We start from the raw sequence: 21,816 nt of genomic DNA, 5'->3' as shown, positions 1-21,816 counted from the left end.
CATCAGCACCAAGAATCTCTTCCCTCTGCCCTGGGAGGCCTAGATTAACTCATGATATATTCATTTGTGCATTTAACAAATGTTTATTTAGTACTTTCTGCTCTCCTAGCATTGGGGTCACCATGAATAGGGCATGGTCCTTGCCCTTACAATGCTCTCAGGGGACACTTTGGGTCTTGGTTTACTCTTTCATTCAGCGTGCATTTATTGAACAAGAACTCTCATCTTGGCGCTAAGATAGTGAGTAAAGACAGGTGTGGCTTATGATCAATCACAAAAATAAATATAAAGGGCAACTGTGGTTAAGTCTTTGGAAGGAAGGAAGAGGAAGAGCTGAGGAAGTCTTCCTGAGCAAGCCACCTTCGAGTTGAACTCTGCTGGCTGCATAGGAATGATTTAGAAAAGGGGAAGGAAGAGCATTCCGGGATGAAAGAATAGCACGTACAAATGTCCTGTGGTGGGTGGGAACATCAGGTAAGTGGTGGGAAGAGGAAGAGTATGAACGAGTTTAAGTCTTTGCACGGGAGAGCATCCTCTGTCCTGGCATGGTGGGGAGAAGGGGGAAGGGCCCCAAGAGCTATGGCTTTGTGACTCTGCATCCGTTGCTTCCAGACTGGGGCAGAGTGGTTCAGCCCCAACTGCACAGAACGCTGCCACTGCTGGCCTGGCAGCCAGATCGAGTGCCGGAGCTCTCAGTGTGGGGCACGTACACTGTGCCAGCTGAAAAACGGCCAGTATGGATGCCACCCCTATGGTGAGAGCCCCTTATGCTGTCCCTGCCTGCCAGCCCATCAGAGTGGAAATGACACTGGGATCCCCATCCCTTGCTTGGGCAGAGGAGCTGGGGTGTGCCACCGGGCGGGCGGGCAGGCCAGCATATGGAGTCCAGCCAGGGTGGGTGGCAGAGGAAGCAGCTTCTCCTGGTCCTTTCTGCCCCCTCTACAGACACTGCCACCTGCTTGGTCTATGGAGACCCTCATTACGTCACCTTTGATGGGAGGCACTTTGGCTTCATGGGCAGATGCACCTACATCTTGGCCCAGCCCTGTGGCAACTCAACAGGTAGGGCCCTGGAGATGCCTCCCTCAGCCGTGGGTCTGCAGGCTGAGCTGCTGGGCGTGGGGGCATGGTGGGTGGCAGGAAAGGGTGGGGAGCAGATGGGGGAAGGGGCAAAACTGGAGTGAGTTCTTCTGAGGCCCAGGCTGCTGGGGAAATGCGGTTTAAAATAGTTCTCCTGATCAGTTGCTCCCTGGGCCAGCTTTTATTGTGGGCCCTCCTGGCATGGGGACAGTCACCATAAAAGGGACTGTTAAAGGAGCACAAATGTCCTGGGGGATGTCCCAGTGCACAGAGAGGAGACACACACACAGCAGTTTCAGGCTGTTCTGGAAGGGGGCAGACAGTCCTGCCCTGCTCCCTTCTGAGTCTTGCCTCCCGTCCTGAGCTGCGTCCTGGTGTCTCTGTGCCCTCTCTCCCTGCAGTGCCAGGCTCAGGGCTCCCCCAGCGGCAGGTGCTCAGAAATGCGTGCTGAGCGAGCCCCTGGGCTCTCTTCATCCCTCTCCCCACCCAGATCCATTCTTTAGGGTGACAGCAAAGAATGAGGGATGGGGACAGGAAGGCGTGTCCTGCCTGAACAAAGTCTACGTGACCCTGTCTGAGACCACCATCACCCTGCTCAAGGGCAGACGCACATTGGTGAGCCCTGTCCTCTTCCTCCACTCCTGTGGGCCCTGGCTGTGGCCTATTCCTGTGGGCTGCTGTGGCCTCCTCCGGGTCAGCTCCTCCAGCCCTAGAACCCTCCCAGGGACGGGTTAAATACAACAGTGGCGGTGAAGCTCCAAACCACTGTAGGTGGAAGAGGTTGTTAGGCTGCTCTGGGGGATGTAGTGCCTTCCAGCCATGGATGTGGGAGTCTGTTGGGGTCCTCCTTGACCCCCAGATCTGTCTCTGTCTCCTCCCTCTGCCCTGCCATCCAGGTTGGGGGTCAGCGAGTCACCCTCCCAGCCATACCTTCTAAAGGCGTCTTCCTGACTGCAAGTGGACGATTTGTGGAGCTGCAGACGGAGTTTGGTTTGTGGGTGAGGTGGGATGGCCACCAGCAGCTGTTTGTGAGTGTGGCCAGGTGAGGGGGCGTTCCAGCCAGGCAGCTGCCGCTGCTTCCTGTCTGCCCTCCTCTTTCCCTTGCGTTGCAGACACCACCACTCAACCATTTCTGTACCTCCTGTGGGTGGGAAGCACCCAGCTCCCGTGGCAGGCCTCCCTCTGGATGAGGAGGCAGGAGGAAATCGTTCCAGGGCAGTGTGATAAATAGCAGGATGTATATACAATGCTTTGGGAATGTGCTAGAAGGAGTCGCTAATGGGTTCTGGGGGCTTTCAGAAAAGCAGTCACTTGATCCCATTCTCCGGGACAGAGTGGCTCCCTTTGGACAGAACAAGGCAGAGAAAGGCTTTATGGAAACAGCGAGCAGCATCCTCAAGAATAAGCTGGAGTGTGTTAGGGCCAGTGAGGGGTTTGTCATGCCTGGACAGCGGGTGTGTGCAGAGGGGAGGAGGGAGACTGCATGGGTGGCTCGGGGTGGAGGGACAGAGTGTCCCAAGCACGTCGCCTTCTCTGCTGTGGTCCCCTGATGGTGGAGGCCCCTTCTCTGCATTAACGCCAACTCCTCTCCTGTCCCGCCAGGACCTATTCTAGCAAACTCTGTGGTTTATGTGGAAACTATGATGGTGACATCAACAATGACCACCTGAAGCCGGATGGCCACCCAGCCCAAGACGAGGAGGAACTGGGGAAAAGCTGGCAGATGGCTGAGGACGAGGACAGGGAGTGAGTGAGGAGCCCTCCCATGGGGCCCACGGGCCTCCTGCCCCCTTGTGACCCTCGCCGGTGAGACCGACTGACATTGTCCCTCTCTCCTGTCTACCCTGAGACTGCAGGTGGTTCCCCATCCTTCGGGGCTCAGTGCTCAAAGTCCTCCTGCAGGGGCTGCCAGAGCTGTGCCAGAGCCTCTCAGCCTTGCTGGCTGCTGGGTGAGGGGCTCCGAGCTGGAAGTGAGCCTCGGCCCTGGGGGCGTGTGGGGCGGGTCTCTTCCAGGTGCCAGGAGAACCAGGCAAGTCCCCCATCCTGTGACTCAGCCTTGCAGAGCAACATGTCGGGGCCAGGGTTCTGTGGACGGCTGGTCGACTCCCGCGGCCCATTTGAGTATGAAGGGGCCAGGCGGGGCCACTTGGTTTGGCATGGCAGCTGGGATCCTCCAAGGTGGTGCCAGGAGGTTCTGCCCCCTCGTTCCTCTGATTTGGCCTCTCTCTGCAGGGCATGCCTGCTTCACCTGAAGGCCACTTCCTTCTTTGACAACTGCATGTTCGACATGTGCAACTTCCAGGGGCTACAGCAGATGCTGTGTGCCCACATGTCAGCCTTGGCCACGAGCTGCCAAGATGCCGGCTACGCCATGAAGCCCTGGAGGGAGCCCCAGTTCTGCCGTGAGTTGTACCAAGGAGCACGGGAGAGATGCGGGACCTCTTCCCTTGGACACGGACAAGAGGGTTGGTGCAGGCTTGGGGCACACCTGGTGGAACCCCTCCCTTCCACGCCAGGATGGGGAAATTCGCAGAGTTGGAAATCTCCACCGAGAAAATCAGTCACTTGCAAAGTCAGAAAGGCTTCTGGGCTCCCTGGGGCTGGCTGTGCAGGGCACGTGCAGCCCAAGTAATCGGACGGGCGCACACGATGCAGACCCAAGGCGAGGGGAGACTCTGCGGCTGCCTCCCAGCCCCTGGAAGGCCCAGCTATGTGGGGAAGCTGTTTAGGGTCTGACCCCACGGGGGGGCCTTCCGCCCAGGTCACTCACCTGGAGCTTGTCTACACAGCAGCGCTGCTGTGCTGTTCTTCCCGTGGAGCGATCTGCTCCCACAGCAGGTCTGTGTTAGCACCCGAGGGACAGCCCCGTGGCACAGGCAGCTTGCTCAGCTTCCCAGAGGCCCCAGGAGCCAGCTGGGCTCCTCGGTCAAGCTCGTCGCAGTCACTCTCTCTTCTCAAGATCGGCCACCTGGGTGCCTTCTGAACACGTTCGTCTGTGCTTTTCTCCCCTGTGGCTCGTCTGTCTCTTTCTCACCCGAGCTTCTCCCTCCATCAGCTCTGGCCTGCCCGCCCAACAGCAGGTACTCCCTGTGTGCCACGCCGTGCCCTGACACCTGCCATTCAGCATTCCCTAGCATGTTCTGTCCAGACCGGTGCGTGGAGGCCTGCGAGTGCAACCCGGGCTTCGTGCTCAGCGGCCTCGACTGCGTCCCCCGCTCGCAGTGTGGGTGCCTCGACTTCAAAGGGAGCTACTTCAAGGTGAGCGGCTGGGTGGACCTCTCAGCCGGAAGGACTTGCTCCCTGTTGCGAAATGGCCCTGGGTGAGGGCGAGAGGCAGGGAGTGAGAAGGCTTGAGGGGCGCAGGAGGAGCCTGGGGTTTAGGGCTAGGATTAGGGAAATTTTGGCTGGGATCAAATTTCCTTTTCTCTTTCTTCAGCTCTGGTTCTTCCCCACTGAGCCCTCACCCCCACCCCGTCCCCCTCCGCAGATCCGGCATAGTTACTTCCCACGCTGCCTCACAGAGCCCGAGACCCTGGTCTGTCCGCTCCCACCATTCCTGCGGCCCCCCTCTACCATCACTTCACTGAATCATTCTGCCCAGAGTTTCTGTCCCCCGAAGGCCTGAGGACCTCTGTGTGTCACCCGCACTCCTTCCAAATGCTGTCTTCTCTTGACCCAGGGGCCCTTTCTCAGCTGAAGGAACTTGGCCCTTCTGTGCTTCAGTGTTTAGACTTCTCAGAGGCGACATTTGGAGCCAGATCCTTGTCTGTGACACTCTTTCTTCCTTCTTTGACCGGGCCTCTCCCAGGGCCTGGCAGTGGCACCGGTGCCCACCTGACGTCCTCCTGGCCTTTGGACCCCTCAGTCCAGTCCAGGGTGGCCTGCCCAGCGCTCTTTATCCGGGCCCGTGCTCTCCTCCCCGCCATGCTACCTCTGGGCCAGCCCCTTCTGTCCCCCTGCTCTGCCGCCCAGCCACCTCTGCCCATTGGAATCTGTCCACCCAGATAAGTGACTGAGGCAGAGATCTCAATCAACAGAGGTTTATTAAGCCAAAGCTGAGGACACGCCGTGCCCGGGAAAAACACAAACCACAGGCAAATCTGTGCCTGTTTTCCGAAGGGGAATTTGGAATTTGCAGGATGTAAGGGGAGTAGGACATAGAAAAAAGGAAGAAGAAAAGCAGGGGGTGGGGTAGTGAGACAAAATGGTTATATGCTTGTGAGATCCGGGAAAATCTACATTTTACATAAGAAGAGAAAAAGGGAGGGAGGGAAGGGTCAGTTATGCAGATGTCCCTGCTTAGGTGGAAGAGTGCCGGATCCTGGCTTGTCTTTGCACCTGGGCAGGTAAACTTGTAATCCGTTGTTAGCAGGAATCCAACAGACTTTAGCTGTAGGAGCTAGACTTGGCCTGCAGACCTAAAGTCACAGTTTGCATGTCCTTGTTATGGGATGCCAGCGAGGAATTTCCTTCATGAATGACCTGTGGGGCCAGCCCTTCCCAGGGGCCTGAGGCCTTTATCTTGCGTTTTGTATGGGGAGTTGGGGGAAGGTGGTGGTGAGATTTTTTATTTTCTTTTACACATCCTTCACCTCCTTTGAGACCTGTTGAAATGCTCCCTCCTCCCTGAAGCCCCCGTGATAAGCAAAGTCAGAAAGCCTCTTTGAAACTCTTGCAGGAAGTGTTTATTGTCTGTGTCCTTGGTGGGTGCCTGATGGCTGGATTTGGGTGCACGTGGTATTGGAGCACGTCATTTACTAGTACACGTGTTTGTTGCCCCCCACTGGATGTGAGTGCCGTAAACACGGGGACAGTGTCCATGGAGTGCACTCATGAGTCCCTGATGCCTAGCACAATATAGACAGATAATAAAATACCTGCTGAAGTAGTGGACAAACTCCTGTTAAAGTGACTGAATCGGCGACTGAATGCCGGGGTTTTGCGGCTGACTGTGGAGCTTTGGGAATACAGGGTGCTCTCTGAACAGCTCTGTGGGCTCTGGTGTCAGAACCTGGGAAACACGGCTTCCCTCCCTTCCTGTCTCCCTTCCCCCAGGTTGGGGAGAAGTGGTACAAGCCAGGCTGCATGGAGCTCTGTGTCTGTGAAGGCAACAACAGAATTCGCTGCTACCCCTGGATGTGTAAGGCCCAGGAGACCTGTGGCCATCAGGACGGCGTCTATGGCTGCCATGCCCAAGGTGAGCCAGGGGCTGCCCAGGTGACCTCAAGCAAGGGGATGGCCCTGCCCAAAGCAGCCTCCCCAGAGAGCTGGGCTCAAGCAGGGGCTGGGAAGCAGTTGCCTGGAGCAGGGACAGCATCTTCAAGGACTCAGAGAGTGGAGGTGGGGAGGGGACACTTCCTCCTTGGCATGGATGGGCCGTGGGGACCATCCCATCCCTACATTGACTCGCCAAGGTGGCAGTCCTGGGTCAGGGTTTCCGGACCATGGGCAGTGAGGCTCTGAACGCCATCCTCCCCTCCCCAGGGGCTGCCACCTGCGCTGTCTCTGGTGACCCCCACTACCTGACGTTTGATGGAGCCCTGCACCACTTCATGGGCACCTGCACCTACGTCCTGACCCAGCCTTGCTGGTCCAGGCCCCAGGAGAACCATTTTGTTGTGAGCACCAGCAACGAGAACCGCGGGGGGATCCTGGAGGCCTCCTTCGTGAAAGCTGTCCACGTGCAGGTCTTTGGCCTCCAAATCTCGCTGCTCAGAGGCTACAAGGTCATGGTGCGTGCCTGCCCCCATCCAGACCCCTCCCCGAGCCTGCTCAGCCTCTCTCCTCTACTGCTCCTTGTCCCTGTGTTGCCTGTCTAGCTTCTTAGGGCCCCTGGGGGGGCCCTGCAGCACCCCCAGCCCCACCTCCTTTGGACTCCCTCCCCCCTCTGGGAAACACCTGTCCCCCACCCCCTGCTCCCAGGTTTCTGCCCCTGTTGTGTATTTGTCCCATGTTCCTTCCTGACTCCCCCTTCTATGTCCTCCCCACCTCTGCAGCTGAACGGCCATCGGGTGGCCCTACCCGTGTGGCTCTTGAAAGGCCGGGTGACCCTGAGGCTCAGTGGCTCCTTTATCGTCCTCTACACAAACTTTGGGCTCCAGGTTCGCTATGACGGGGTCCACTTGGTGGAAGTGACAGTGCCCTCGTCCTACGCAGGCCAGCTCTGTGGGCTGTGTGGTGAGTTCCCCGGGCCCCTTCGGGGAAGCTGGGACAATGGGCAGGCCCGTGGCCAGTCCCACTCTCCCCCATATCTCTATTGGACATCCTAAGTGCTGGTCAACTGATAATGTTGAGGACACTGGGCAGGAGGATAGGAGTTAAGGAAAGTTGGCAGGAGAAGAGAAAGTGTTGACCTTGACATGTTGAGTGAGGAGTGAGGGTGCCTTTTCTGGTCAGGGAGATGGTGGCCTTGGGGCTGGCTTCTGGCAGGTCTTCTATTAGCTGCTCCCTGCTCCAGGGAACTACAACAACAACAGCTTGGACGACAACCTGCGCCCAGACAGAAAACCCGCAGAAAACTCCATCCAGCTGGGGGCCTCCTGGAAGCTGTCTGACTTCTCTGAACCTGGGTGAGCTGGGGTAGGGGGAGCCAGGCAGGAGGGGCTGGGCCTAAGGAAAAGCCTTAGGGGCAGCTGGAGGTGTCCCCATGTGTTCCCACTGCCCCGGTGCTGAACTCCCTACTGGCAGGAAATCAGCCAATATCACCCCTTTATTCCCTCTGAAATTGGAGTTGGTGAAAAGTGGTTCCAACTTCCACACCCAAACCTGCTGATTTCTCTTGTGCTTAGTGATCTCTTTGGAGAGCCCACTTGGGAAGTCCCCCCTGAGAGCTAGCCTTTTCCTTCCTGCTGCTTCTCCTGCCCTTCCTACTCGAGGGCACCATTTTGTGCTCTTCTCCTGTGTCCCTCCCTGTTTTCCTCTTCCACTTTTGCTTCAGTTTGGGGGGAGCTTCCTCTGGCCCTCAGTTTCCATCCTCCCCTTCTCTCCTCCTTCAGCTGCTTGCTCATGGGGGACAGGCCCTCTGGCTGCCAAGAGAGCAAAATACCAGACACCTGGTATGAGGACTGTGCCATCTTAATGAACCCTCAGGGTAAGACACGTCCCCTGCAGGGCGTGGTCAGGGCGGGAGAAGGAGCCAGGCCAGAGACAGATGTGAACTCAAGAGGAAGGTCATGGGAACTCAGGGCTCGCCAGTGGGCACCTTCCTGGGGGCTGCGACCGAGTGGTCCTTTTGTGTGTCTCAGGCAGTGGGTTCTCCACAAATCCGGGTTCTGATTGCAGTGGCTGTGGAGTTATCCCCAGAGAAGCCATGTGTTCCTGTCCCTTCCTGCTCACTCGCTTCGTCACCCTGCCTTGTCTCGCCCTGCAGGACCCTTCTCTCAGTGCCACCAGGTGGTGCCCCCGCAGGCCAGCTTCGCCAGCTGCGTGCATGGCCAGTGTGGGACCAAGGGCGACACCACGGCCCTGTGCCACTCCCTGCAGGCCTATGCATCCCTGTGCGCCCAGGCCGGCCAGGCCCCTGTCTGGCGGAACAGCACCTTCTGCCGTGAGTGACCTGCTGACCCCCGTTCCCATGGCCCCGGCCCAGGGGGAATCCTCCAGAACCTGCCCTCCCTTTCTTCCCCTAAATTCCGCTCCTCTGCTCTCCCTGTGCAGCCTGGCCCTCCTCCCTCCCTCCCTCCCTTCCTTCCTCCCTCCCTTCATTCCTTCTCTGCTCCAGCCTCTCTCCACGCCCTCCCCCATCCTCCCAGGGTCTCCCTGCACCAGGGCAGCCTCCATCTGACCTCCTCTCGCCAGAACGTTCTGCCTTTATTTGGTTACTGTCGCCTTCTCCTTGTACCTGGGCTGGCTCTCTTCCCTTCTTCCCTCTCTTGCCCAGGAACTCTTTTTTTAAAACATTGTGGTAAAATATGGGAAACATAAAATTTACCATCTTAACCATTTTTAAGCGTACAGTTCAGTGGCGCGAAGCACATTCACAGTGCTTTTTCTTCAGAAACTTTCCTCCAGAACTTTTTCTTCCACCGCTGAAACTCTGAAACTCTGTCCCTGTTAACCAAAAACCTCCACCGCCCCCTCCCCCCAGTCCCTGGCAACCTCCGTTCTACTTTCTGTCGCTTTGGATTTGACTCCTCTGAGGACCTCATATAAGCGAAATTGTACGGTATTTGTGCTTTGTGTCTGGCTTATTTCACCCAGCATGGTGGCCTCAAGGCTCATCCGTGTTGTAGCGTGTGTCAGAATGTCCTTCCTTTTTAAGGCTGAATAATGGTCCATTGTATGGACAGACCACGGGGTGTTTATCTGTTCATCCGCCCAAGGATATTAGCAGGAACTTTCAATGCCCCAAGATCAGGGAGCTGGAAAGGCCACTCGGCTCTTCCTGATGTTCTGGTTTTTCTTAGCTCTGAGGTGCCCACCCGGCAGCAGCTACAGCCCCTGTGCCAGACCCTGCCCAGCCACCTGCCTCAGCCTGGTTGCCCCGAGGGACTGCCCAGCCTCGCTACCCTGTGCCGAGGGCTGTGAATGCCAGAAAGGCCACGTCCTGAGTGGAACCTCCTGCGTGCCCTTCAGCCAGTGTGGCTGCGTCGACTGGAGGGGCTCCTACCACCTGGTGAGAGGCCAGATAGCAGGGGGGCCCTGCCCTTCCCAGCTGCACAAGCCCAGTGCCAGGGGAGGGGCCAGCCCAGGCTGGGGGCGAGGAAGAAGGCTCCAGAGAAAGGCCATCAAGCAGCTCAGTGTGCCAGGGGCGGGCAGGGGCTGGGGGTCTCAGTCCACCTCCAGCCTCCAAGTCTCTGTTGGCTCTGCTGATGGCCCGGCCTGCAGGTTGGGGAGAGCTGGTACACGGAGAGCAGCTGCTCCAGGCTCTGCACCTGCTCCATCCACAACAATATCACCTGCCTCCAAACCGCCTGCAAACCCAACCAGATGTGCTGGCCCCTGGATGGGGTGCTCCGCTGCCGGGACTCAGGTAGGAGGCCCACAGCGCTGGGTGGGGAACCCACCGCCACGGAGGACAGCTCTCTCCACTCCCCTGCACTCTCCCTGACACCATAGCACTCAGGGTCAGGTTCACAGCCCTGCTGCCCCTGAGAGCTTCAGGCGGGAATGATGACCTCTCACTGCCAGGAAACGCACTTGGGGTTCACCCATCCCTCTCTGGTAGTGGCCATGAACTTAGATGGGATATTATAAATCCCTCCCTGGCAGAATCACGCCCCTTCCAGCCCCAAGCCTCATGCCACTCTGGCCCTTGGGCCTTGATTCTTTTCTTGAACATTGTCTTCCTTCCCTCTCGGGGCTCTCTGGCCTTTCCCGGATCCTTTTTTCTGGAAGGCAGGGTTAGTGCAGGACCACCTCCCAAGGGACCCTGTTCTCGCCAGAGACAGGGGGATCCCTTAGTCACTTCTCTCTCCTTCCAGGCATGGGAGTGTGCCAGGTCTCAGGGGAAGCCCAGTACGTGAGCTTCGATGGCAGTAAACACTCTATCCTGGGCACCTGCATGCATGTCCTGATGAAAGTGTGCCACCCCAAGATGAACGTGCCCTTCTTCAAGATCAGTGCCAAGAACAAGAAGCTGGTAGACAGACTGGAGGCTTTCCAGCTTCACCAGGTCTACATTGACATCTACAATTCCCAGATCACCCTGCAAAAGAACCACCATGTGCTGGTGAGCTGGGCCGGGTGACAGGCACTGGGATGGAGGAAGGAGCTCTAGGGAGAGGACTTTGGTCCGCCTCTTACTCAAAGGCTCCACCCTCCTCTTCAGATCAATGGCAAACAGGTCACCCTTCCTGAGAGCTCTCAGATCCCAGGGGTCAGCATCACTTCCCACGGCATCCACACCGTTGTCGACATTAAGATCGGAGCACGAGTCATGTTTGATGGCCATCGTCTCTTAGAGATCGCAATCCCTGAAGCCTATCATGGAAAGGCGAGGAAAACACCTGGCTCTGTTCTCGGGGGAGGCAGCCTCGGGGACAGGGCGGCAGCAGTCACATCCCACCAGGCCAAAGAGGCCAGTCCCCAGAGGGGAGCACAGCGGAGAGCACCTTTCTATTTAGTGGACAAGGAGCTCCCCAGGACTGAAACCTCCTCCCGCCCACCTAGGTCTGTGGTGTGTGTGGGAACTTCAATGGTGAGGAAGAGGATGAGCTGATGATGCCCAGTGACGAACTGGCCTCGAACGACCAAGAGTTTGTGGAGAGTTGGAAAGATCAGGACATCGACCCAGAGTAATTGTCCCCTTAAGATCCTCCACCTTTCATAGCAGCAGGAGCTGGGAAGCTAGATGGTAGGGCCAACCTGGGATAGGGAGCCCAGAATGTTCCTTTGCATGTGTGATTCGAGAGGGCGTGGCTCCTGGGCATTGGTGGGGGTGGGGAGGGGGAGTGTGAAATTTGGGCCTCAGGGCTACTGGAACCTATTTGGGGAAATGTGAGTCTTCCTTTCTTTGCTTAGAAACCTGGGGGGAGATGAGGCTGCGTGGAAGCTTGGCCGGAGGTCAGACCAGGAAGACAGCGGGGGTAGGGAGACCTGAGAGCTCTCAGGGTCATCCAGGAGGTCAGACCAGGAAGACAGCGGGGGTAGGGAGACCTGAGAGCTCTCAGGGTCATCCAGAAACACCAAGCGTCGTCCTAGGTGGGGTGGTGGCCGTCCCTATGCTGGTCCCTTTCTTTTTCCTTCCCAGTTGCAAAGGAGATAACGAGCAGGAGAACCCGAGTGGGAACTGCAGAGCGGCCGACCTCCACAGAGCCCGGGAAAAATGCGAGGCAACCCTCAAGGCTCCGGCCTGGGCCCAGTGTGCCTCCCACGTGGTCCTCAAGCCCCTCCTGGCGGGCTGTGCCAACACCCTCTGTGAGTTTGGAGGCCTAAAGCATGCCCTCTGTGAGGCTCTGCAAGCCTTTGAGTCCGCCTGCCAGAGCCAGGGGCTCAAGGCCCCAATCTGGAGAAACAGCAGCTTCTGCCGTGAGTGTCACCCCCAAACGGCTCCCAAACCCTGTGTCTCTCTGTTTCCCTTAAAGCCCCCTCATTCTCCTTTCTGGTTGTTTCTGACCTATTTCTGCCCTCCTTGTCTCTGGCGAGGTCTGTTTACAATAACCTCTTAGCCAGCGCTCCTTCCAGCAGGACAGCCCCAGCTACTTCTCGCGGGCCCCTTTGCCACCGCCACTTTTCCAAAGGAGAGGTGGTTGGGTTACTCCGCTGCACGGCTGTGCCCTGCGAGATTAAGTCCAAGCTCCTTGCCGTGATGTCCCAGACCTGTGGGCTGTCCTGGCTCCTCTGGCCCAGCCCCTCCTCTCTCACCGGCACCAAACAAGCCCACTCCCCTCACAGGCCTTGTGTTTTCACACACCTCCCTGCCTTTCTTTGTTCACGCTGCTCCCTGTGGCTGGAAAGTTCATTTCTTCTCCCCTCCTGGCAGACAACTGGGCATCCTTCTGTAGGGCTTTCCTTTAAAAAAAATTTTTTTTTAATTGAGATTATTCACATAGCATAACAGTCACCCCTTTAAAAGTGGCTTTTAGTATCTTTTCAAAGTTATACAACCATGGCTACTATCTAATTCCAGAACCCTTTGAAATTTAAAACAGGAATTCATTAAAGTTATTTATTTATTGTATTTTTGTTTTTTTTTAGATATGGGGTCTCGCTATGTTGCCTAGGCTGGTTTTGAGCTCCTGGCCTCAAGCGATCCTCCTGCCTTGACCTCCCAAAGTGCTGGGACTGCAGGCATGAGGCACCACGCTTGGCCTCATTAACATTTTTAGTGTGTTATACACTCATGTGGGTTCACAAACTTTTGAAGTATTAAAAGAAACCCAGGGCTGGGTGCAGTGGCTCACGCCTGTAATCCTAGCACTCTGGGAGGCCGAGGCGGGCGGATTGTTTGAGCTCAGTAGTTCGAGACCAGCCTGAGCAAGAGTGAGACCCCATCTCTACTAAAAATAGAAAGAAATTATATGGACAACTAAAAATATATATAGAAAAAATTAGCTGGGCATGGTGACGCATGCCTGTAGTCCCAGCTACTCGGGAGGCTGAGGCAGTAGGATTGCTTGAGCCCAGGAGTTTGAGGTTGCTGTGAGCTAGGCTGACATCACGACACTCTAGCCTGAGCAACAGAGTGAGACTCGGTCTCAAAAAAAAAAAAAAAAAAAAGGGATACCCAGTAAAAAATCTCCTTCCTACCTCGACCCCATGGGCCCAGTTCACATCTCAGTATTTTTCCCAAAGCCCATTTATTTATGCATATGAAAACAAAGTCAAATTTATATTCCTTATTTTCTCCTTTTTTCTTACAAACTGTAGCTCATTAGACATAGCATTTTGCACTCTATTGACAATCTAGCTTGGAGATCTTTCCATAGCCAATATATAAAGAGCTGCTTCTTTCTGTTTTACAGCTGCATAATATTCCATTATTATACCATCATTTATCATTTATTTAACTAGTTACTACACTCCTTTTGATGGACTTTACGGTTGTTTACAACCTTTTGCTATTGCAAATGGTGCTGCAGAGAATAACCTTGTGCACATATGATTTTTTATATGTGTGAGATAAATTCCTAGAGGTGAAATTGTTGGGCCAAGTACTGTGTGCTTTTGTGCTTTTGAAAGATGTTGCCAAATGGCCTTCCAGAGGGGTTGAAGAATTTACATTCCTACCAGAAACTTATGAGAGTATGAGAGTGCTTGTTGTCCCTTAGCCCTGCCAACACCATGCACCATCAAGCTTTTGGATTTTTGCCAATCTGCAAAGTAAAAAATAACGAGAGTCTTCATCTGCATTTTTCTTAATATTATGAGTGAAGTTGTAAGTTCTTTCATATGTTTAGGAGCCATTCGCATTTCCCTTTCTGTGAACTATCTGCTCATATCCATTTGCCATTTTTCCACTGGCTTGTTGGTCTTTATTGAACTAGTTCATGGGAGTCCTTTATCTGTTATGGAAAATAGCCCTTTAGTCATGTTCTGAGTTACACAAATTTTTCCAGTTCTTTTTTTTCCCCCCCATCTTTTGTCTTTTTTTTTTCCATGCAGGAAAAACAATATTTTTATGGGGTTGAATAATATATTAATCTTTGTTTTATGGCTTTATGGCATCTTGAGCCATACTTACAAATGCTGTTCCCACAGAAGCTAAAAAAAAAGAATTTGCCCATGCTATGCTCTAGAATTTTTATGGTTTCATTTTTTTATATTTACATTTTTGACCCATGAAGATTTATCCTGGTGTGCAGAATGAGCTATGAATCAATTTTGTTTTTATTTTTCTCCAGAAGGCTGGCCAGATGTTCCAGCATTATTAAATGACTGAGATGCCACAATTTATCATATACTAAATTCCCATATATATTTGGATCCATATCCGGGCTTTTTCTTCTGTTCCATTGGTCCGTGTGTATCTACATGTACCAGTAACACAATGTCATGATCAGTGAGAATTTATAAAATGGGTTTTAACTTGGTAGAGACATTCACTATTCACTGTTCTTTTTTTTTTTAGAGTTTTCTTGGCTTTTCTAGTTTGCTTATATCTTCATCTCAATTTTGAAATCATCTTGTCCTATTAACCACACATACACAAAACACTGTTGGTATATTTGATTGAGATCATATTAAATATATAAATTAACTGAGGAAGAACTGACATCTCCATGTTGCTGACTCTTCCCATCCATGAACATGGTATGCATTTCCATTTTTTCACAACTACTTTTGCTTAAAGACCTTTCCTAACTCCCCCAGCAGAATCAATACTCCCTGCTCTGTGCCCCCATTACACCTGCTGTCACACACTTACTGACCGTGTACATCAAGGTCATGCTACAGTTGCTAGCTGACCTCTGCCTCCCATGCTGACTTGGGAAGCCATTCTTATTCCTGTCTTTCCTCAGCGCCTAGCACACAGCCTACATTCAGTAATTGTTTGCTGGATGAATAAGGAGAGGAAGAAACAGCCCCAAGCCTTGCTGGTCATTCACCTGGTGAATGTAGCCTGGTTTCTACAGCCCCTGCCCACCTTGGCCCCCTCTGGCCCTCTCCACTTACCTGCACTCCCCTCCACCCTGCAGCTCTGGAATGCCCTGCTCACAGCAGCTACACCAACTGCCTTCCCTCCTGCTCACCTTCCTGCTGGGACCTGGATGGCCTGTGTGAGGGTGTCAAAGTCCCCTCTACCTGTGCAGAGGGCTGCATTTGTCAGCCAGACTACGTGCTGAATGAGGACAAGTGTGTGTCCAGAAGTCAGTGTGGCTGCAAGGATGCCCAGGGCGGCTTCATCCCTGTGAGTGGGCATGGGAAACGGATGGGGGTCAACACACCTTGAGGATGGCGTTTTCTCCTTTCTTTAGCCTCTTTTAGTCTAGGACACCCATGTCTCTATGGCTGGCCTTGAGGTGTGAAGAGTGGTGTGAGCAGCACAGTGATCGCCAGGCAGCCCAGGGCTGGGAGTGCATGATATGGGCTTTGGATCTGAGAAATCCACACAACTGAGACACAGCATGGTATAACTGGAAGAACAGGGCCTTGGTGCAGGCTGACCTGGGTTTGAATCCTGATTGTATCTCTGATGAGTCGGGTGACCTCTGTTACCTCAGTTTCCTTATCTGTAAAATGGGTCCAGTAATACCTCCCAAACAGCACATCTAAGATGCCAAGCACAAGTACCTTTTGGTGGGACACAGGGACACACAGATCCAAATGACACTGTTACTGCCTCTGGCCAGTGCCAATTAAGCCATTCAGACAGTGAGCTAAGGCTGCCAGGGTGAGAGGAAGGAGAACCGGCCCTTCCCTCTTCACTCCCTTTCTCTTCCCGTGGCTTCTGCAGCCGGGCAAGACCTGGATCTCCAGTGGCTGCACAGACAGATGTGTCTGCATAGGAGGAGCCATTCAGTGCAAGGCCTTCCGCTGCCCCTCCGGGTCCCACTGCCAGCTCAGCTCCCACCACAGCAACAGCATCTGCACACCTGACAGTAAGGGGAGCCGCTGGGGAGGGGGCAGGGGGCTGCCCGGAGCCAGGGCCGAGGTGGCATGAGAGGCGGGGCAGGAAGGGGCTCAGGCAAGGTGAGTAGCTGGAGTTGGGGGCCTGGCTCATTCTGGCTCCCGTCAACCCTGTGGCCACATGCCACTTACTGCTCCTCTCTTGGACCCCCTTTCTCAAGGGCAGAAAAGGGACTGGATCAGGAGATCCGCTAAGGTTTTTAATCAGGCCAGGAGAGGGAGAAAGTTGAATCTCAAAGATCCAGGGAGCCTGGGCCTAAGAGGAGAGATGTCACTGTCAGGGAGGGATTCTGGGGACTGTTATACCCGGGCATGGTCCCTTCTCAGTGTTCGCCTTTCTCGGCAGATTCGCAGCAATGCTCAGTCTTCGGGGACCCCAATTACCACACGTTTGACCGCTTCAACTACCGCTTCTTGGGCCACATGACCTACGTTCTGGTCACGACGGTCAATGTGCTCCCCGAGGGGGTGGAGCGCCTGCTCGTGGAGGGGCGCAACAAGATGCACCAGCCCTGGAGCCCCGTTGTCCTGCACGAAGTGATTGTGACCGTCTATGGCTACAAAGTCCAGCTCCAAGCTGACCTGCAGCTTGTGGTGAGAGCAGGGGCAGGGCCTGGCAGGTGTGGGAAGGCAGGCTGGGCCATGGGCTGCCACCAGGAGCAGGAGAAGCCAGGGCTTCCCCGTTCCCCGAGAAGTTCTGGCAGGGGCAGGCTGGCTGTAGAAGTCAAAGTCAGTGCCAGGCTTGCTTCATGGGGGGAGGGAGGGGCTGGGGGGACCAGGGGAGGAGACAAGGAGGACAGAGCATGCAGTATGAAGGTCAAGCTGGGCTGAAGAAGGACCAGGGCGCCCACTGTGCCAGTTTTTGCAAGGGAGGGGCCAGGGCTGCCAAGGGAGCAGACCCCAGGGAGGCCTCTGCCACGTGGGGCAGCGAAGCGCACTGGGGTATCTCCTTGTGCTGGATGACCGCAAGGAGCAGTATGGAGACGCCCGCAAAGAGGGGCCCAGGCAAAAACAGCAGCAGGGCAGGCTGATCGAGCACTCCCTGTGACCCTGTCTTCCCTCTCCAGGTCAACAACCAGAGGATGGCCATCCCCTATAGGCCCAACGAGCGCCTGTGGGTCACCCTGCGGGGCCAACGGCTGTATCTGGTCACTGACTTTGAGCTGGTCGTCAGCTTCGATGGAAAGCGCAACGCAGGTTGTGGAACGAGAGGAAAGGGAGCAGAAGGGACATTTCTGGGATGGGGGAGGGAAAACCACGTCTTAGGCAAATGGTGGTAAGAGGACCCCTGCCTGGGAATGGGGCACCCAGCTCCAGAGGGGGGTCCAGGAGGAGGTGGAGTGAGAGCAGGAAGAGAGGTGGGCGCGGGGAGTCTCACTCCTGAGCTCTCCCTTCCTCCTGCAGTGATCTCCCTGCCCAGCACGTACCAGGGGCTCGTGCGCGGCCTGTGCGGGAACTATGACAAGGACCGCAAGAACGAGATGATGCTGCCCAATGGCGCTGTCAGCCACAACCTCAACACCTTCGGCAACAGCTGGGAGGTGAAGACGGGGGACTCGCTCCTCCGTTTCCCCAGGTGAGAGCCTGGGGCTGGGGTGATGACCCTCCCGTCCTCAAGCGCAGGGAGACTGCCTCGACCCTCTAATTCTGTCCTTTCCTCTCCCCCTGACTGCTGTGGGGGCACCTGCTGTGGCAGTCCCAGTCCCACCTGCCCACCCTTCCCTGTGTTCTTCCTCCCTCATGTCACTGTCCTGGGGCCTCGCCTGCTCCAGGGCCTTACCGGAGGAGGAGGAGGAGGAGGAGGAGGAGGAGGAGGGCGGCGGAGGAGCAGCGGCGGGCTTCCATTTGGCAGCATGCAGCCCGGAGCAGCTGGCACTCGTCAACAGCACCCAGGCCTGTAGGGTGCTAGTGGACCCCCTGGGCCCCTTTGCTGCCTGTCACCAGACCGTGCCCCCAGAGCCCTTCCAGGAGTGAGTCATGGGCCCAGGACTGTGGGGATGGCCCAGGTGCCTGCTCTACTCCCCGCCCCGTGCTCTGCGGGTTCACATCTCCTTTCTCCCTGTGGCCTCATTCCCTTGTGACCCTCCCTGGACAGCACCTGATGGCTTTCTGTTTGGGGTTCCCTGCAGGGCTGGGTCTTCCTGCCCGCCCCGACTGCCCCTTCCTCCGCCCCAGGCACTGTGTGCTCGATCTGTGCTCTGCCGGGGACCCCAGCGAGCAAGAAGAGCCGCGCTGCCAGGTCCTCAGCGCCTACGCCATCCTCTGCCAGGAGGCAGGCGTGGCCCTGGCCGGCTGGCGGGACCACACCCGCTGTGGTGAGGCGCTGCCCCTCCCCGTGCTCGCCCCGAGCCCTCTGCCATCTGCCTCTGCTCACCTCTGTCCCCACCCCACACTCGCCTCACCATGGGCTTCCTGCCTTGGTCCCTCCATCCCTCAACTCTCACCATGTCCAAGTTAGCACGTCCTCCAGCCTGACACATCCTCTGTTCCACCCGGGAGCCCCCAACCCCGTCCCCACGTCCCGCTCCTTCCCGCCATGGCCCACCTTTGCTCACCTAGTTCCTTCAGATGCCCCAGTGGCTCAGACACAAGGACCCTCGGATGAAGCCTACGCATCTGGCTCTCTCGCTTATATCAGCTCTGAGTGGCCCCAGTGCCAGCCAGCTTGTGACTATGACTTTGTCCCCTCAGCCTTGGCATGTCCAGCCAATACCGTGTATCAGAGCTGTATGACACCCTGCCCAGCGTCTTGTGCCGACCTGGCGGACCCCGGGGACTGTGAGGGCCCTTGCGTGGAGGGCTGCGCCAGCATCCCAGGCTACGTCTACAGCGGCACTCAGAGCCTCCCTCTGGCCCGCTGTGGCTGCACCAGCAATGGCGTCTACTACCAGGTGTGGCCGGCAGTGGGAGGCCCAGGGGGCAGAGGTGCCAGGGACAGCCAGGCCGGGGCTGGACACCAGAACTTCTCCTCCCGGCCCTACCCCCTTTGCAGCAGGGAGACAGCTTTGTGACTGAGGACTGCTCTCAGCGCTGCACCTGTGCCGGCCCCAGGACCTTGCTGTGCAAGCCCTTCAGCTGCAGCGCGGGGCAGACCTGCACCCTGGGGAACCTCACCCGGGGCTGCTTCCGAGGTGAGCCTGCGCCCTGCTCGGCTCCAAGCGGCCTCCAAGCTGGGGCGTCCCTGGGCCAAGGATCATCCCTCCCTGTCCTCTGCCTGGGACTCTCCCACATTGACGTCCCTCCCTCAGAAGCCCCCCCCATCCTCGCAGAAAGCCCGTGTCTACGGAACCCCTGTCAGAATGATGGACGGTGTCAGGAGCAAGGAGCCAGCTTCACCTGCCAGTGTGAACTTGGTTACGGGGGAGACCTCTGCACAGAGCCTCGGGATTTGCCACCCCCTGAAATGTCAGGTGAGAGCTTCATGCCAGGCCCTGTACCCTCAGAGCCCCGTCCCCACTGACAACCACCATGGAATTATTCTATACGTATAACATTAACATAGAGTATGATATTGGCCAGGTGCAGTGGCTCACGCCTGTAATCCCAGTGCTTTGGGAGGTGGAGGTGGGAGGATTGCTTGAGTCCAGGAGTTCCAGACCAGCCTGGGCAACATAGCGAGAGCCCGCCTCTATGAACAAATTTTAAAAATTAGCCAGGCATGGTGGTGCGAGTCTGTAGCCCCAGCTACTCAGGAGGCTGAGGCAGGCGGAGCGCTTGAGCCCAGGCATCCGAGGTTGCAGTGAACTATGATGGCGACACTGCACTCCAGCCTGGGTGACAGAGTGAGACTCTGTCTCTAAAAAAATTTTTTTAAATCTATTATAATATACATTATAGATATGATATCTATTAATAGATATAATGTGTAATATATGATTAACATGCTATATATTATATCATATATATTTCTATATTACACATGCTATTATAATAGGGATCATAGCAGGACAAGGGTCCTCAAAGAACTTGTGTCCATCTCCTACCTGTACATTCTGGAATCTTCTCTGGACCCCAGCCCTCCTTCTGGGACCTATGTGCCACACCTGCTGTTGTTGTCCCTCTGTGCCTGTCCAGTACCTTTCACTGTTCTCGCCTGTCCAAAACTGTCATTCCCTTGAGCCTGGGGCCAGCAGTTCTCCAGCTTTAGCTCCTCGGGGGAGGGGCGGCTCGTGCGGTACATCCAGGACACACCCCCAGAGAGCAGATTCGGTTTAGGTAGGTCTGGAGTGGGCCCGGAAACCTGCATTTTCGGCAAGTGCCCAGGCGACTGATGGAAGTGATTCCAGGGCTGCTCTTTGAGAGGTGCTGGCCAAAATGCTACCTGGGCTCTAGGGCACCAGCTGGATGAACGTCCCCCTAGAAAAGCTTATGGAACACTGGGAGGCCGAGGTGGGAGGATTGCCTGAGTGCAGGAGTGCCGCCCTCACTCTACCCAGGGTGGCAGAGTGAGTCTCTGTCTCAACAAAAACAAACAAGGCAACTGACACCCCTCCTCACCACCCCCACCCCTTAAAAAAAAAGGCTTATGGGAGTTGTGGGTTGCTGGGGGGGGGGGCGGCGCTGGGTGGGGGGAAGGCGGTGAGGCCTTGGAGTCCCTGGGGGTGACAGCCTCCTGGAGGGAGAAGCAGTACAGCCAGAGATGCAGGGGGAAAGGTCCTCCCCCACCCCCAGTTCCCACCCCTTCCCATCTCACGTCCCTGTTTCTCTTCTCTGCACCCAGAGGCGTCCAGCTCTGTGGCCGCCCTACTGGGAATGCTGGTGCCCGCGGTGCTTGTGGTGCTGGTGGCCACCAGAGAGTGCGTCCACAGAGTGAGGAGGAGGTGGAGGTGAGCTGGGAAGCAGCGAGGAAGGGAGAGGGGAGCCCAGGGCCACTGGGGGACCCACGCCTGTTCCCCACGCCTGTTAGGGAGAAGACTTGGAGCCGGAACAGAGGCAGGGGGGCCAGAGCTGACACAGGTGAGAACCAAGCCCACAGCCCGGAACCTTGCGGGCCCAGAGCTGAGTCTGCTTCCGACGCAGGTGTTCCGGCTTTTTCCTCAGGTCCTGTCCCAGAGTGCGCCTTCACAGTCACTCAGTTTTGAGTTGTCTTCAGACAAGGAGTTAAAATAAAAATATTTATTTTTGAGGTGTGGATTTCCACATGGTTATGGTAGAGGAAGCTGGGTCTGTGAGGGGGTCTTGGGGGAGAAATATGAAAGAGACAGAGCCTAGGGCTGGGGAGACAGGGGGCTGTCCCTGAGGGGAAGCCACACTGGCGCCCACTCAGCCGGGGATGTTGCCACCAGGGGAGGGCAGAGGGCCGGGAGGGAAGAGGATGAAGGGGGGGCTGCGTCCCTGGACCCCTGGCTTCTGGTACAGGAGAAAAGACTTCGCCCCAGGAGCCCTCGTTCTTAGAGGAAATGAAGTGGCCTCTGAGCACCACGCCAGGGGTAGTCCAAGGTGACTCTGGGTTTTACATTTCTGGTGACGAGATGAATCGCTGGGTAACAGCTAAGGATGGGGAATGTGGCTTTTTCCAAAGGGCCACCCAGCTCCTGACCCTCTGGGGAGGCACCCACCTTACATTCGTCCATTTCCTAAAATGGCCTAGGGGTCACTATGGGAGCTGGGGGAGGGGAGGGGGGCAGCCTGGCCTCTATCAAGTAGCGGACCCACTGGCCCCAGCCTCAGGCCATGGTGCAAACACCCCATCCCTCCCCCAGGGCCAGGCAGGTTCTTGCCTGGGGG

General features: G+C 56.0%; 1 protein-coding gene across 1 annotated transcript in view; it reads left to right on the top strand.

The window, feature by feature from the left end:
- ZAN (zonadhesin) overlaps positions 1–21,816 on the top strand; it is a 34,593-nt gene that overhangs the window by 12,144 nt on the left and 633 nt on the right. Inside the window, 33 exon segments of the mRNA XM_069486759.1 lie at positions 613–754; positions 946–1,062; positions 1,571–1,695; positions 1,977–2,122; positions 2,683–2,826; positions 3,094–3,201; positions 3,313–3,482; positions 4,136–4,338; positions 6,136–6,277; positions 6,565–6,812; positions 7,077–7,257; positions 7,538–7,649; positions 8,076–8,170; positions 8,450–8,626; positions 9,486–9,694; positions 9,907–10,051; positions 10,503–10,750; positions 10,850–11,014; positions 11,191–11,315; positions 11,771–12,048; positions 15,159–15,370; positions 15,917–16,061; positions 16,436–16,683; positions 17,157–17,286; positions 17,494–17,665; positions 17,862–18,059; positions 18,265–18,338; positions 18,780–18,934; positions 18,936–18,980; positions 19,082–19,220; positions 19,359–19,494; positions 19,535–19,538; positions 20,812–20,915. Coding sequence (XP_069342860.1) covers positions 613–754; positions 946–1,062; positions 1,571–1,695; positions 1,977–2,122; positions 2,683–2,826; positions 3,094–3,201; positions 3,313–3,482; positions 4,136–4,338; positions 6,136–6,277; positions 6,565–6,812; positions 7,077–7,257; positions 7,538–7,649; positions 8,076–8,170; positions 8,450–8,626; positions 9,486–9,694; positions 9,907–10,051; positions 10,503–10,750; positions 10,850–11,014; positions 11,191–11,315; positions 11,771–12,048; positions 15,159–15,370; positions 15,917–16,061; positions 16,436–16,683; positions 17,157–17,286; positions 17,494–17,665; positions 17,862–18,059; positions 18,265–18,338; positions 18,780–18,934; positions 18,936–18,980; positions 19,082–19,220; positions 19,359–19,494; positions 19,535–19,538; positions 20,812–20,915 — 5,042 coding nt within the window.

This window comes from Eulemur rufifrons, chromosome 14, assembly GCF_041146395.1.
Source record: "Eulemur rufifrons isolate Redbay chromosome 14, OSU_ERuf_1, whole genome shotgun sequence".
Classification (NCBI taxonomy): Eukaryota; Metazoa; Chordata; class Mammalia; order Primates; family Lemuridae; genus Eulemur; species Eulemur rufifrons.
Note: the sequence above shows the minus strand (reverse complement) of the source record. Positions and strands in the feature narration are given on the sequence as shown.